The sequence below is a fragment of the Bombina bombina genome, chromosome 5 (genome assembly GCF_027579735.1).
Source record: "Bombina bombina isolate aBomBom1 chromosome 5, aBomBom1.pri, whole genome shotgun sequence".
Taxonomy (NCBI): Eukaryota; Metazoa; Chordata; class Amphibia; order Anura; family Bombinatoridae; genus Bombina; species Bombina bombina.
In genome coordinates, this window is record NC_069503.1 from 669,032,605 (window position 1) to 669,049,844 (window position 17,240).

Genomic DNA, 17,240 nt, shown 5'->3' on the forward strand with positions numbered 1-17,240 from the left:
TTGTCTGAGGATGATAAGTGGAGGATAGATTACGGGTGATATGTAGACTGCGGCAGAAGTGAGTCCAGAAGTGAGAGGTAAACTGAAATCCTCTATCTTAGACTATAGATGTTGGGAACCCATGAAGATGAAATATATGCTGAATGAAATGCTTGGCAGTACATTGAGCAGTAGGCAATCCAGCCACAGAAATAAAATGTGCCATCTTCGTACAACAGTCAACTACGACCATGATAGTGTTGTTACCATGGGACAGAGGTAGCTCGACTATAAAGTCCATACTAATATCTCACCAAGGATGGTTTGGCACAGTTAAGGGTTGTAACAGTCTGGTAGGTTTTGAGGTGGATTGATTATTTTGGGCACAGACTGTACAAGAAAGATCGCACATCAAAAGGTAGAGAAGGCCACCAAAAATGACGTTGGATAAATTGGATAAAAAAGATAAAATTGTGTTATGAATTCCTCTATGACCGCCTATAGGGTTATTATGATGGTGTTGCATTATGGGTAGACAATGGCTAGCAGGGACATATATACATTGTTGGTGGTAACGAAGGCCATAAGTAATGGGTAGAGGAGCTGCTTTGATAGGTAAAGTAGTACTGGCTTGTCGAATCTCCTCGATGAAAGACTGGTGGGAAGCAAGAAAATATGCTGGAGGAAGGATAGTCTCTTGATGATGGGATACAGATTGTTTTAAGAGGCATGCATACAAGTGAAAGCGTCTGCCTTCCCATTTTTTGATCCAGGACGATATGTGATGAGTAGATCAAATCGGGAAAAGAAGAGGGCCCATCTGGCTTGACTAAGTCTCAACCTTTTGGCAGTCCATGGGATGGATGGTACCCTCCAGTAGGTGTCCCTATTCTTCAAGAGCGTTCTTAATGGCCAATAGTTCTCGCTCTCCTACGTCATACTTTCTTTCCGCAATGTTGAGTTTACATGAAAAGAAGGCTGTAGGAGGTTCTTCTCTCCTGTCTTTTGAGAGAGGACCTCAACAATGGCTACCTCAGAGTCATCAGTTTCAAGGTAGAATGGAAAGAAACTATTTGGTTTTGCCAATGTTTGAGGAGGGCCTGTGAGTAATGAAATTGTGGTGCGCACCTTAATATAATCGGTGGCATAGGTGTGGGGCTGCAGAATGGGCAGCAATAGTGCATTGTTCCTGAATTCTCACTTGCTGTAACAGTGATTCATGACTGGTTTGTAAGTCTTGAAGAGTTTGCATCCTAGCAGCTACCTGTTGGGAAAGGGACGCTATATTGTTGGCTGCTCTTGCGGGTTTCATGATAGGCTGAGTTATGTCAGGGAGCAGGGATACCCTGTGTGCAGGAGGAGAAACCCTATGGCAAGAAGCACACAAATCCAAAACAAGGTACAGACAAGGAAGATCCAAAATGCATAGTCAGGATAATATGTCAGTCCAGGCATCAAAAACGTCATGCCAGGGGTCAAAAACAGGGAATCCAAGATCAGAAGAAAGGGAATAGGAGCAGAGAAAATACAACGCTTAGTTGTGCAGATAAACTGGCAAAATAACTCAGCAACAGGCCAGGGCTCAGACCGGAATTTAAACCTAACAGGGCCCAGGAACGCATCCAAGACAACGATTCCCCAAGCAGATGGAAAGCATCTGTGACGTCATCCGCGCACATGCGCAAACACGTGTGCCCCAACAGGCGCAGACAAAACACTAGGCGTGGTCACAGCCGAGGAGAAACCTGCGATGGCGCCATCCGCCTTACCCGCCGGTGAACAGGTTCCTCTCAAGCTCATGGTGGAGTTTATTTGCCTGCAGATTTTGCTGCACAGATTTCTTCTGCGGTATCTGCAGCATTATCTGCTTTTCCTGTATTTGTAAAGCGCAAGAGGAAAACTAAACATTTATCAGATAGTAAGGTGTCTGTTTCAGCTGCTGCTATGCGGGTTGATTTCCCTCATAACCCTGGTGAGGACGTTATCTCGGTAGCTTCTGAGGGTGAAATCTCAGATTCTGACAGTGTAAATCCTTTGTCTGAAGTTGAAGAAGTTAACGTCAGGTTTAATCTTGAACACCTTCGTGTTTTGTTAAAGGAGGTTTTGGCTACTCTGGACGACTCCGACTCTCCTGTCATGGTTAACCCTAAAAAATCTAGTAAGCTTAATAAATACTATGATGTTCCTTCCTCTATGGAAGTGTTTCCTGTTTCAGACCATGTGACGGATATTATTGCACAGGAATGGGAGAAGCCAGGGATACCTTTTTACCCATCTTCAGTCTTTAAAAAGATGTTTCCTGTTGCTGATTCCATTATAGATTCATGGCGCACGGTGCCTAAAGTAGAAGGGGCTATTTCTACTTTGGCTAAGAGAACTACAACCCCTATTGTTACCTCCAAGTCAAAGATTCTGGCACTTCCTTACAAGGGTAAGACTTTGTTTGGACCTGGCCTGGCTGATATTATTTCTGATGTTACGGGTGAAAAGGGATCTTTTCTCCCACAAGACAAGAAGAACAAACTTAAAGGACGTCAGAGTAATTGTCTTTCCTTTCGTAACTTCAAAGGTCAGAAGTCTTCCTCTTCTGCTTCCAAGCAGGAGCAATCCAAGTCTTATTGGAGACCCAGTCAGTCTTGGAGCAAAGAGAATCAATCTAAGAAACCCGCAGCTGACTCTAAGTCAGCATGAAGGCTCGGCCCCCGGTCCACGATCGGATCAAGTGGGGGGCAGACTTTCCCTGTTTTGTCAGGTGTGGTTACATGATGTCTCAGAACCTTGGGCTGTGGGCAAAGTATCTCAGGGTTACAAGATAGAATTCAAATCCCTTCCTCCCAGGGGCAGAGTTCACCTCTCAAGATTATCTGCAGATCAGTTAAAAAGAGAGGCATTCTTGAACTATGTTCAGGATCTTTTTTGTCTGGGAGTGATTGTTCCAATAAAGGAACAGGGTCTAAGATTATATTCAAATCTGTTGGTGGTTCCCAAAAAAGAGGGAGCTTTTTGACCCATTTTAGACGTAAAGTGCCTCAGCAAGTTTCTCAGGGTACCATCCTTCAAAATGTAAACCATTCTTTCCATTCTTCCCTTGGTCTAAGAGGGTCAGTTCATGACAACCATAGATCTGAAGGATGCGTATCTTCATGTTCCTATCCACAAGGATTATCACAAATTCCTGAGATTCACCTTTCTAGACAATCACTTTCAGTTTGTGGCTCTTCTGTTTGGCCTTGCCACAGCTCCTAGAATTTTCTGAAAGGTTCTGGGGGCTCTTTTGGCAGTGATCAGGTCTCGAAGAATTGCAGTGGTGCCCTACCTGGACGACATATTGGTTCAGGCGCCATCTATTCAACAAGCAAGCTCTCATACAGAGATCTTGTTGTCTTTTCTATGTTCCCACAGATGGAAAGTGAATCTGTGATAGAGATCCCTTGTTCCAGCTACAAGTGTTTTTTTTAGGGACCATAGTAGATTCCCTTATCTATGAAAAATGTTCTGACGGAGATCAGAACATCCAAAATTCTCTCCTCTTGTCTCTCTCTACAGTCTACTGTTCGGCCATCAGAGACTTTCTTCAGTGGTGGTTTTCTCAGGAGCATCTGTCTCAGGGCACATGTTTCCGGAGACCTTACTGGGTGATTGTGACCATGGATTCCAGCCTGCTAGGCTGGGGAGCAGTCTGGGACTTGTTAAAGGCACAGGGACTTTGGACTTGGGAGGAATCTGCTCTCCCCATAAACATCTTGGAGTTAAGAGCGATTTACAATGCTCTGATGTCTTGGCCTCAGTTGTCTTTAGCCCAGTTTATCAGATTCCAGTCAGACAACATCACCTCAGTGGCTTACATCAACCACCAGGGAGGAACTCTGAGTTCCTTAACCTTGTAGGAGGTGGCTCGGATTATTCAGTGGGCGGAAGCTGACAATTATTGTCTATCTGCCATCCATATTTTTGAAGTGGACAACTGGGAAGCGGATTTCCTGAGCAGACAGTCATTTCATCCTGGGGAGTAGGCTCTCCATCCAGAGGTGTTCTCCAGGTTAACCCTCAAATGGGGGGTACCGGAGTTGGATCTTATGGCGTCTCAGCAGAACGCCCAGCTTCCAAGGTACGGTTCAAGGTCAAGAGATCCAAAGGTAGCTTTGATAGATGCTCTGGCAGTTCCTTGGGTGTTCTGTCTAGCTTATCTGTTTCCGCCGTTTGCTCTCCTTCCACGAGTTATTAGAGAGCGTAAGTTTTTCTAATAGCTCCTGCTTGGCCTCGCAGGATCTGGTATGCAGATCTAGTGATGTCATCTCTGCCACTTTGGAGGTTGCCTCTGAGGAAGGACCTTCTAACTCAGGGTCCATTCCTCCATCCAAATCTCGTTTCTCTGAAGCTGACTGCTTGGAGATTGAAAATTTAGTTCTGTCTAAGCGTGGTCATTGAGACCATGATCCAGGCTCGCAAGCCAGTTACTCTAAAAATTTACCATAAGGTATGGCGTAAATACCCTTTATTGGTGTGAATCTAAGGGCTAGTCTTGGAGTAGGGTCAGGATTCCTAGAATTTTGTCTTTTCTCCAGAAAGATCAGTCATTTCTCTGAAAGGCTAGATTTCTGCTTTATCTATTCTGTTACATAAGCATCTGGCGGTTGTACCAGAATTTCAATCCTTTTGTCAGGCCTTGGTCAGAATCAAGCCTGTGTTTAAATCTGTTACTTCTCCTTGGAGTCTTAACCTTGTTCTTAAAGTTTTGCAGCAAGCTCTGTTTGAGCCAATGCATTCCAAAGATATTAAGTTGTTATCTTGGAAGGTTTTGTTTCTTGTTGCTATCTCTTCTGCTCTGAGAGTTTTGGAACTTTCGGCTTTGCAGTGTGATTCACCTTATCTTATCTTTCATGTGGATAAGGTGGTTTTGATTAGAAATATTAATCAGGAAATTGTTCTTACCCTCTGTCCCAATCCTTCTTCTCATAAGGAGCGTCTGTTGCACAACTTGGATGTTGTGTGTGCTCTAAAATTCTATTTACAGGCCAGTCTTCTGTCCTTTTTATTTATTTCTCGGGAAAGCGTAAAGGTCAGAAGGCTACTGCAACTTCTCATTCTTTTTGGTTGAGAAGTATGATTCGTTTTGCTTATGAGACTGCTGGTCAGCAGCCTCCTTAGAGAATTACGGCTCATTCCACGAGGGCTGTCTTCTCTTCTTGGGCTTTCAAAAATTAAGCTTCTGTGGAATAGAATTGCAAAGCTGCAACTTGGTCCTCTCTGCACACTTTTTAGAAATTTTATAAATTTGATACTTTTCCTCGGCTGGGGCCTCTTTTGGGAGAAAGGTTCTTCAAGCGGTGTTGCCTTCTGCTTAGGTCTGCCTGTCTTCTTCTCCAGCCCTATTCATTCTGTGTCCTCTAGCTTGGGTAGTGGTTCCCACTAGTAATTGAATGACATTGTGGACTCTCCATATCTTAGGAAAGAAAACAAAATTTATGCTTACCTGATAAATTTCTTTCCGGATATGGAGAGTCCACAACCCCACCCTTTATTAGGACAGTTATTTTTTACTAAGCCTCAGGCACCTCTACACCTTTGTGTTATTGCTTTTTCCATTTCCCTTCGGTTGAATGACGTAGTGGACTCTCCATATCCGGAAAAAAAAGAAATTTATCAGGTAAGCATACATTTTGTTTTAGGTTGGTGGTAGCTGCTTAACATATTTGACGATCTCAAGCCATTTTAAGAAAATAATTGTTTTTTTGGGTAAATGTTGTTTTTTATTATTATTATTTTCACAACTGAACATGTATATTCTACATTATTATTTTTTGTTTCTTTTGATTCACGGGCCTCTATTTATCAAGCTGTCAACCGCAAATACGTTGGCAAGCCTGATTCGCCGTAGTTATCAAACCCTAGAGACCGGCAAAAGTAGAATTTAGTGACGTAACATACGATCCGCCGGACTCAGTCTGACACAGATCGATGGTTACGTCACTCCAGATGTTCCGTACACAAGTTCGCCACAATACGAATACTTTTGGAAGTTATCAAAGAACTACCAGGTACGCTCGCCACTTTTCCGGCCCAGCGTACCTGGTTTTCAATCCGCCGCCCTGGAGGCGGCGGATGCCATAGGAATCAATGGGAGTCTGACAGCAGCGAAAGTTCATGTTCGCTGCTGCCCGATATCCCATTGATTCCTATGGGAACGTCTACACCTAACACCCTAACATGTACCCCAAGTCTAAACACCCCTAATCTGCCGCCGCCACCTACATTATACCTATTAACCCCTAAACCGCCGCTCCCGGACCCCGCCCCAACTCTAATAAATGTATTAACCCATAAGCCGCCGCTCCCGGACCCCGCCGCCACCTACATAAAGTTATTAACCCTTATCCTGCCGATCCCGGACCCTGCTGTAACTAAATAAATTGATTAACCCCTAAACTGCCGCTCCCGGAGCCCACCGCCACCTACATTATATTTATTAACCCCTAATCTGCCCCCCCTACACTGCCGCCACTATTATAAACATATTAACCCCTAAACCTAAGTCTAACCCTAACACACACCCCTAACTTAAATAGGATTTAAATAACTCTAAATAAATATTACTATAATTAACTAAATTATTCCTATTTAAAACTAAATACTTACCTGTAAAATTAAACCCTAAGATAGCTACAATATAACTAATATTTACATTGTAGCTATCTTAGGATTTTTTTTTATTTTACAGGCAAGTTTGTATTTATTTTAAATAGGTAGAATAGTTATTAAATAGTTATTAACTATTTAATAACTACCTAGCTAAAATAAATACAAATTTACCTGTAAAATAAAACCTAACCTAAGTTACAATTACACCTAACACTACACGATCATTAAAATAATTAATTAAATTAACTACAATTAAATAAAACTAATTACAATTAAATAAAATTAACTAAAGTACAAAAAATAACAAACACTTAATTACAGAAAATAAAAAAATAATTACAAGAATTTTAAACTAATTACACCTAATCTAATCCCCCTAATAAAATAAAAAAGCCCCCCAAAATAATAAAAATCCCTACCCTATACTAAATTTCAAATAGCCCTTAAAAGGGCCTTTTGCGGGGCATTACCCCAAAGTAATCAGCTCTTCTACCTGTAAAAAAAGTACAATACCAACCCCCATCATTAAAACCCACCACCCACACACCCAACCCTACTCTAAAACCCACCCAATCCCCCCTTAATAAAACCACTAACAAAAAAAATAAAAAACACTAACCCCCTTGAAGATCACCCTACCTTGAGACGTCTTCACCTAGCCAGGCACAAGTGGACCTCCAGAGGGGCAGAAGTCTTCATCCGATCCTGGCAGAAGAGGACCTCCAGACGGGCAGAAGGCTTCATCCAGGCGGCATCTTCTATCTTCATCCATCCGGAGCGGGTCCATCTTCAAGCCAGCTGACGCGGAGCATCCTCTTCTTCCGACGACTCCCGACGAATGAAGGTTCCTTTAAATGACATCATCCAAGATGGCGTCCCTTGAATTCTGATTGGCTGATAGGATTCTATCAGCCAATCGGAATTAAGGTAGGAAAATCCTATTGGCTGATGCAATCAGCCAATAGAATTGAGCTTGCATTCTATTGGCTGTTCCAATCAGCCAATAGAATGCAAGCTCAATCCTATTGGCTGATTGAATCAGTCAATAGGATTGAACTTCAATCCTATTGGCTGATTGCATCAGCCAATAGGATTTTTCCTATCAGCCAATCGGAATTCAAGGGACGCCATCTTGGATGACGTAATTTACAGGAACCTTCATTCGTCGGAAGAAGAGGATGCTCCTTGTCGGCTGGCTTGAAGATGGACCCGCTCCGCTACGGATGGATGAAGATAGAAGATGCCGCCTGGATGAAGTCTTCTGCCCGTCTGGAGGTCCTCTGCTGCCCGGATCGGATGAAGACTTCTGCCCCTCTGGAGGTCCACTTGTGCCCGGGTGGGTGAAGACGGCTCAAGGTAGGGTGATCTTCAAGGGGTTAGTGTTAGGTTTTATTAAGGGGGGATTGGGTGAGTTTTAGAGTAGGGTTGGGTGTGTGGGTGGTGGGTTTTAATGTTGGGGGATGTATTGTATTTATTTTTACAGGTAAAAGAGCTGATTACTTTGGGGCAATACCCCGCAAAAGGCCCTTTTAAGGGCTATTTGTAATTTAGTATAGGGTAGGGATTTTTAATATTTTGGGGGCTTTTTTATTTTATTAGGGGGATTAGATTAGGTGTAATTAGTTAAAAATTCTTGTAATTATTTTTTTATTTTCTGTAATATAGTATTTGGGGTTTTTTTGTACTTTAGTTAATTGTATTTAATTGTAGTTATTTTATTTAATTATTTTAATGATAGTGTAGTGTTAGGTGTAATTGAAACTTAGGTTAGGATTTATTTTACAAGTACTTTTTGTATTTATTTTAGCTAGGTAGTTATTAAATAGGTAATAACTATTTAATAACTATTGTACCTAGTTAAAATAAATACAAACTTGCCTGTAAAATAAACATAAACCCTAAGATAGCTACAATGTAACTATTAGTTATATTGTAGCTATCTTATGGTTTATTTTACAGGTAAGTATTTAGTTTTAAATAGGAATAATTTATTTAATTGTAGTAATTTTATTTTGATTATTTTAAATTATATTTAAGTTAGTGAAGGTGTTAGGGTTAGACTTAGGTTTAGGGGTTAATATGTTTATTATAGTGGCGGCGGTGTAGGGGGGGGGGCAGATTAGGGGTTAATAAATATAATGTAGGTGGCAGTGGGCTCCGGGAGCGGCGGTTTAGGGGTTAAACAATTTATCAGCAGATTAGTGGTTAATAGGTATAATGTAGGTGGCGGCGGGGTCCGGGAGTGGCGGATTAGGGGTTAATACGTTTATTAGAGTTGCGGCGGGGACCGGGAGCGGAGGTTTAGGGGTTAATAACTTTATTTAGTTGCGGGGGGCTCTGGGAGCGGCGGTTTAGGGGGTAAAACAGTATAGTATAGTGTGGGTGCTTAGTGACCGTATAGCAAGAAAGCTGCGAAAAAGCCGAAGAGCAGCAAGATCGATGACTGTTAGTTATCAACAGTCCGCTGCTCATCGCACCGTACTTGGTGCGCGGCTTTTTGACAGCTTTTTTGATAATTTTGGAGAACGTATTCAGGTCTGCAGCGACGATCTTAGGCGAACGTGTTGGTGCCGTCGAATGCAAGAAAGTCGACTGCTTGATAACTAGAGGCCATGTACTTTATGTGCATGAGTTACATAAGAAAATTATCATGACTAATCAGTAACAAATGTGTTTTTATCAGGATGAATACAAAATATTGCAAGAGCTCTACAGTTTCAAAAAGCCAAATTCTGATTCTTTGGAGGTAAAGTAATACATTGGTTATGTTGTGTAATTTTGTGTCCTATAATTTGCAATCATCATAAAGGCTTGTGCATGTCTGTTTGTAAACAGCTGTTACATATCTGCTGAACTGCAAGCAGATACGATAGGCACCGCTTAACAAATGCCAGGTAAACATGTTTTCAGGAAACTGTCTGTCACACATTGCATGAGTTGCCCGCATTTGTCATTGCACAAGTGTCTTCTCTCCGTTAGCCCCATTCAAAAATGAATTCCCATTACTGCACAAAACACTTGCACCTCTTCATCATATCCTAATTCTTACACACATTCAAAGTTAGGTCCATAAGTACGTTGACTTTGGCACAATTTTCATAGTCTTTTACTACACCACAATGGATTTTAAATAAAACAAATAAGATGTGATTGAAGTGCATTTAATTCAGGGGTTGTATGAACCTATTAATAATTGCAGCATATATATTCAAATATAGTTCACCCATTAATCTGGACATCACCAAGTTCTGGGTTTCATCTCTAGTGATGCTTTTCCAGGCCTTTACTGAAGCTGTCTTAAAGGGACAGTGTACTGTAAAATTGTTTTTCCCTTAATGTATTTACAATGACTTGTTATACAAACTGCAGAATATAAAATGTAGGGGGTAATTGCTTCTTTAGGTGTATTTTTCTATATGAAATTGCTGGTTTTGTTCTTTCGCAACACATAAAAATGTAATAAGCTTGCAGGGGCATTGGATCTATTTATTTTATCACATATACTTCTTTATATCATATCTGTCTGTTTACCAAAACCCAATACTTAGGACCTGATATTCAGAAGTTTGCCGTTAAGACAGGGCTCGACAATCCCAGACGCCAGGACGCCACTGGCACTTTAAGTTTAGGCCCTGGTGCCCTGGTTTTAGCCCAAGACACCCATGGGTGCTCCCACTAAGGGTGCCGGCCAGCCGTACCCTAAATTTAGCTCAGTGCTGCTGGATTCTTGTTATGCCACACAAGCACAAGGGGTGTGGTGGTGGTGATTTTAGGCTTGCGTAGCGCTGCAAAGCTTGTTAGCGTACTTGCTTGTGATACTGCTCATTATGTGTAACTGTATCCCATTACTGCCAGTGGACCAGTTCGCAGGACAGTGTGTCCTGATGTACAGCCGTGGTGATGATCTGCAGCCACCCATTTCTGTAATGCTGGCTGCTACCACAGCTCGGTTCTCACAATCTCACTCCCACGTGTGTTGTCTTTGCTGCCCCGGCTGCCCGGCAAGTGCTCAACAACCGCATGCTGCTAATTAACTGTTGCAGCCGCTACTGTGGGCTGTAATGTGCGACACCTTCCTTCACATGTTTTTAATGATGGCCATCTTGCTGTTTCTTTTAACTGACACAGTTCTGGAGGCACTTGGGGAATGCTTAATCATATATGGGTGAGCAAGCTGCCTACCATAACTGTATAGCACGAATTGTTTTATGCCCAAACACATCTCTCTATTTTTATTATTTGATATGCCCTTTGCTTTTTCCCCTCAAAAACTCTAAACCAGGGCTCACATTTCCATCCTCCAGCACTAACTATACATCTGTATAATCTACTGAGTTGATTCTACTCTACCTCACCTCATCTGCACCACACTAAATGCTGATTTTCAAGTAAATAATCTCATTGCTACTCTGTATATACAGTATCTTAATCTAATCTTAGCTTGCGCTAATATTTGCTAAGTTCTTGTTTTTTCTGAGTCGGTCATTGAGACCATGATCCAGGCTCGCAAGCCTGTTACTTGAAAAATTGACCATAAGGTATGGCGTAAATACCTTTATTGGTGTGAATCTAAGGGCTACTCTTGGAGAAGGGTCAGAATTCCTAGAATTATGGTTTTTCTCCAGGAAGGTTTGGAGAAAGGATTGTCAGTCAGTTCTCTGAAAGGTCAGATTTCTGCTTTATCTATTCTGTTACATAAGCATCTGGCGGTTGTACCAGATGTTCAATCTTTTTGTCAGGCCTTGTTCAGAATCAAACCTGTGTTTGAATCTGTTACTCCTCCTTGGAGTCTTAACCTTGTTCTTAAAGTTTTGCAGCAGGCTCCGTTTAAACCAATGCATTCCATGTGTGGATGTGTGTGTGTGTATATGTATGTGTGTATGTGTGTATATATATATATATATATATATGTGCATGTCTGTGTGGATGTGTGTGTGTATATATGTGTTGTGTGTGTGTATGTGTAGATGTACAGTATGTGTGTATACATATACACAATGAAAAAAATACTTTTTTCATATATTTTGGGTTGGATCCTAGATTTTTAACATATTTGTCGAGCACTGCGCTAAGAGAGGTCCCTAAAAATGTTAGAAATACAAACTTTAGTTTGAAAGATATTTATCTCATTATAACAAAACAAAGGGAGGTGATCCCAGATTTGCTGGAAAAGGCAAACATGCTATTGGCTCCCAGCTGACCTTGTTGTCTATATTATAGAAAGAGGTAACTGGCTGGGAGTGTGTTTAGAGCATATTACAACATTTAAATCAAAGAAAAAAACCCTATTGAGAGAATAGGGAAAAGTATGCTCTTTCTACACATAAAGTTTATATTTTTCCACTTAAAATTGAACTTTTACTAGTTATAGTTAAAAAGGCAGCAGAAATAGAAGTTGTATCTAGTGTGCCAGAAAAATAGTTAAAAACACAACTTTGTAACTGTTATCAATCAATTGATAATTGTATTTGTTGTAACATTTGTTGTAACATTTGGGACATATTGTGGGAAGGATGGGGAAGGGATTTATAGCATATTTAGTGTAAAAAAAAAAAGTGTCTTATCTGCCCTAATATAGGGCAATACAGGACACAGTTCCTAAATAGAGGCTCTTATATGTACCTAATATCGTTGATTTTTCCCTTTTTCCTCATATGTGATAAACTAGCTAAAATCAGCAACATTGAAGTACTTCATACAAGTCACAGTTCCAGAGTTGTGTTTTTAACTATTTTTCTGGCACACTAGATACAATTTCTATTTATGCTGCCTTTTTAACTAGTAAAAGTTCAATTTTAAGTGGAAAAATATATACTTTATGTGTAAAAAGAGCATACTTTTCCCTATTTTATTTGATTTATCTCATTATGCAGGGTCCTTGATGTGAACTCCTACATTACAATATAAGGTCTAAAAAAAAATCCCAAAGATGTTGCACGATTTCTCTCCATGCCGGCAAGCTTTTGAATATCAGTGCCTTAGAGAGAACAATAGGTAATTAACATGCTATTACTTATCTCTCCTATCCCCCACTGGAAGTATAAGTATAATTTGTTTCTGATGTTTACACAGCTTATACTTAAGTACAGAAACTTTCAGTATAGGTAGGGGTACCATGGGTAAAATCATCTATTTAATACACACCAGCAGGTAAATGGATCAATTAAAGGGGAGTGACTTCGCCATTCAAGAGTATTCCATTTCTTTGCCTTGAGAATTTTTCATTGCTTTTGCAGTATGTTTTGGGTCTATGGCCATATTTACTGTGCAGCACTGTCCTATTAGTTTTGCAGCATTTGTCTGAATCTGAGCAGATAGTATAGCCCTATACACTTTGATTCAGAATTAATCCTGCTGCTTCTGTCAGCAGTCACAGACCCAGTTCCATTAGCAGCCAATCATCTATACACGCTAATGCCACAACACTACCTCCACCATGTTTCACAGATGATGTGGTATGCTTCAGATCAGTGAGCCCTTCCTTCCCTTCTCCATACAGCTGTCCAAAGAATATTGCTCCAAAACTGGTCAGGGTTTTTTTTTTTATGTTTTATGGCAAAGTCTTATCTGGTCTTCCTATTCTTGAGACTTACCAATGATTTACACTTTGTGGTAAAACCTCTATATTAATTTTTATGAAGTATTTTATTGATTGTAGTTGTTAACAATGATACACCTACCTCCTAGAGATTGTTTCTGTTATGACTAGATGTTGTAAATGAGTTTTTCTTAAAAGAAATAATTTTTTGGTCATCCACCACAGTTGGATTCCATTGTCATTCAGGCCTTTTGGTGTTGTTAAGCTCAGCAGTGTATTACTCCTTTTTAAGTATACACCTAATGTTTCTGCTATCTCTCTAATGGGGTTGTTTTGTTTTTTCAACCTAATGATGACCTGCTTTATTTGCATTGACAGCTTCCAAATGCAAATTACACATTTTGAATCCCCAAGCTCAAAAGGCTAGAATGCAGAAAAAATCAAGGCATGATGATGTTACAGATGTGTCACTTTAGTATAGTGGTGATTGCTAATCATGATGCATCTAGAAACAGAAGCAAAGGCGAAAAGCATGTTACCAGGGAGCAGTATAGCAGAGGGGTCCCCCCTTAAGGTCCTCAAGGTTTTCTGGGTGAGCACTATGAAAAGCAGTGACCCGAGAAGGAGCATGAGGTTCTCCAGCAGAAACCCACACCGTTCCATAATAGGGTAACCTTTCTGGTCTAGGGGGAAAAAAAGCCCTCAACCCTGACCATTTACAGTCCAGGATTTTAACCATTTCATATTCTGGCTCACCATTAACCACTATAGGATCTAGTTAAATATCAGGAGGAAAAGTGTGGATAGAAGAATAAGGCACGCAAGACAAAAATGGAAGCATTAACATTAGCAGTTATTTTATATAGTACATGGGTAATGGTGTATATATCACTTCTAGCTTTGATTTGTCTGTTTGTACATTTGACTGTTGATGATAAGAGTAAGACATGGAAATGGTGGTACCCAAATTGTGGCAAATAGCATTTCAAAGTGAGTTGTGAATTGGGATCCTCTTTAAGATACATTGTCAATGGGCAGATGAGCAATGTGTGCAATAAACAATCTAGACAGTTGCTTAGCTGATAGTAGACGAGAGAGGAGTGATGACAACCTATATAACTTTGTTGCCCTTAGATGCAGGCAATTCTAGGATAAAATCCATAGACATGTCAGTCCAAGGTTGTTTTCAAACTTGTAAATTTGTAAGTCATGGTAGATAAAATAAAAAAAATAAAAAAATTACATTTTTTTTTTAAATAAAATGCTTTTTTAGCAAAAATCTATCTAAAATAGTTTATTTTTAAGATACATTATATTCTAAAGGTTATTCATCCTGAAATATTGATTTGTTTTTAATTATATAGCAAGATGCTGTATATTCATGGCTGTAATGTTTTTTTTGGAAATGAATTCCATTAATCCATCCCCAGTGTCATGCTTTCCCACAGGTTTCTGTCAGATTATTTTGGTACATTTTTCTATCTTGAAGATATCACATATTGGTTTTGTAGTTTTCAAAATTGTTTATTTGTGTATGCAGAAAAAAAAACATGCTCCTTCTTCACAGCAAAAATGTTGTAAAGTAAACACACAGAGTTGAGAAATAGACCTTAAAGGGACATAATCATGAAATTAAATAGAGAGCATACAATTTTCAGATTTACTTCTATTATCAAATCTGCTTCAGTCTCTTGGTATCCTTTTGTTGAAGGAGAGCAATGCTCTACTGAGGCCTAACTGAACACGTACGGTAAGACCATGACAAGCAGCGAGCTCACAGTAGTGCATTGCTTCTAAGCCTACCTATGTATGCTTTTCAAAAATGGTTGCTAATAGAATGAAGCAAACTAAATAAGAGAAGTAAATTGGAAAATTGTTAAAAATTGCAAATTCTTTCTGAATCATTTAAGTCGTAAATTTGAGTTTAATCTTCATTTAATAACATTGGTCACCTGCAAATCTAAGTACACGGAATCAACCCATACTAAGTCTCAAAAAGATCATTGAATAGATCTGTACAAGGACTTAAGTGTGAGGAGGGAGGAACACGCATTAAAAATGAAATAGGTTATTGATTTAGTTAAAACTATTTAACCTGTTATTATTAAGGAAATGGTTATTTTTCTTTAGTTAAATAATACTATTTAAACTGTTATTATTAAGGCAATCAATAAAGTACAGCTGAAAAGTTGAACAGAAGATAGTTCACCTCCCAGTAATTTCATTATTTTCAATTATCTATCTAGGTATATTTAATTGCATATAAATAAATCAGTAATACTCTAATATAACTGGAAAATAATTTTAAAAGTTACTCTAGAAATGAAAATCATTATTTAAATAGATTTAAATTGACCTTACTGACTAGTGATTTAAATCAATTTGAATAAATCAAATCCAACCTGGTGTACGGTAGACCAGTAGGTAGGGTAGGAGAGACTTTGTTGGTAGCACATTTATGGCAAGTGCTACATAATCTTTAATGTCAGTGGGCATTTTAGTCCACAAAACGAGAGGTAGTAACTTTACAGCAGAAAGTCCTGATAATTGTCATTGGCCCACTGTAGAATTTCTTGACATAGAGATTTTTGTACAAAGAGGGTTATTGTACAAGGTATAGTACAGAGTGTGCAGACATGTACCACTGTTTCTGGTCATGTCCTAAAATTACACGATTCTGGTGTAGAAAAAACTTTTGGTTGAATAGTGTTCTGAAATTAGGGTATGTGGCAACCCCACAGCATATCTTTTTATTTATTATTTTAGTTAAATATTCAACAAACTGTAATAACTACAAGTTAATTAACACAATATTGTTATTGGCTCGCAACCTCATATAAAGGACATGGAAGGCTGCTCAGGCTCCAAAGTTTACAGATTTTAAGAAATCTTTGAACACATAATTTACCTTGGAACAATATAATATACAGAACTCTAATAGTCGCCAGTTGAAACTTTTTTTAAATAAATGGATATGGGTAATTAAAACATTTCTAAATAGTACTGAAATTCAATTAGTTAACCTGTTTATTAATTCTGTTTATGTCCAACAAAACATCTATGCGGGTAATTTTTCAGATACTTGGCTAGGATACTGGATTCTACAGGCAGGAAACACCGGATATACAGAATTATTGACGGTGGGAGAGAATGGAGGGGAGAATTACTTTATTATTTCTATTGTGTTCTAATTTTTTTTAATAAAATTATTCTTTTTTTTTCTTCATGTGCCATGATAAGATCTCTGTTGCAATTAACGAATACACCCTTAACATTATCCAATGTATTATTGTACTACTTAACATCATTAATATATAATCTTAAATCCTATCATTGGAATAATTTATGTTGTAAGATTATTTTGTGTACATATCCCTGTACTCATATTAATTTCTATCTACTTATGAAAATCAATTAAAATTATATTTAAAAAAAAAAAGAGGGTTTTCTTTGAAGCAGAAAGATTGTTAGGAATCTGAATCTGAGCTATTTTTTTGTAGCATAGTTTGTAAGAAGAGAGCAGTTGATTCTTGAGGAATAATGAAGTTTAATCATTCAGAACCTTGTTCAGTTGTACAAAATTGTGTGGAGATTGCATCAGCCTTCTTGTTTTTAGAAACCGGTATATAGGACATGGCATAGTTAAACTGGAAGAAAAAACATAATTTATGTAAGAACTTACCTGATAAATTAATTTCTTTCATATTGGCAAGAGTCCATGAGCTAATGACGTATGGGATATACAATCCTACCAGGAGGGGCAACGTTTCCCAAACCTCAAAATGCCTATAAATGCACCCCTCACCCACAATTCAGTTTAACGAATAGCCAAGTATTGGGGTGATTAAAGAAAGGAGTAAAAAGCATCAACAAAGGAATTTGGAAATAATTGTGCTTTATACAAAAAAATCATAACCACCATAAAAAGGGTGGGCCTCATGGACTCTTGCCAATATGAAAGAAATGAATTTATCAGGTAAGTTCTTACATAAATTATGTTTTCTTTCATGTAATTGGCAAGAGTCCATGAGCTAGTGACATATGGGATAGCAATACCCAAGATGTGGAACTCCACGCAAGAGTC

At 39.0% G+C, this 17,240-nt stretch overlaps 1 protein-coding gene across 1 annotated transcript in view; it reads left to right on the top strand.

Annotated features, from left to right (window-relative positions):
- The window catches only part of C5H5orf22 (chromosome 5 C5orf22 homolog), a 111,443-nt gene that overhangs the window by 26,197 nt on the left and 68,006 nt on the right, over positions 1–17,240 (top strand). The window contains exon 5 of the mRNA XM_053714617.1: positions 9,302–9,364. Within this exon, the coding sequence (XP_053570592.1) occupies positions 9,302–9,364 (63 nt within the window). The remainder of the gene's footprint in view (positions 1–9,301; positions 9,365–17,240) is intronic.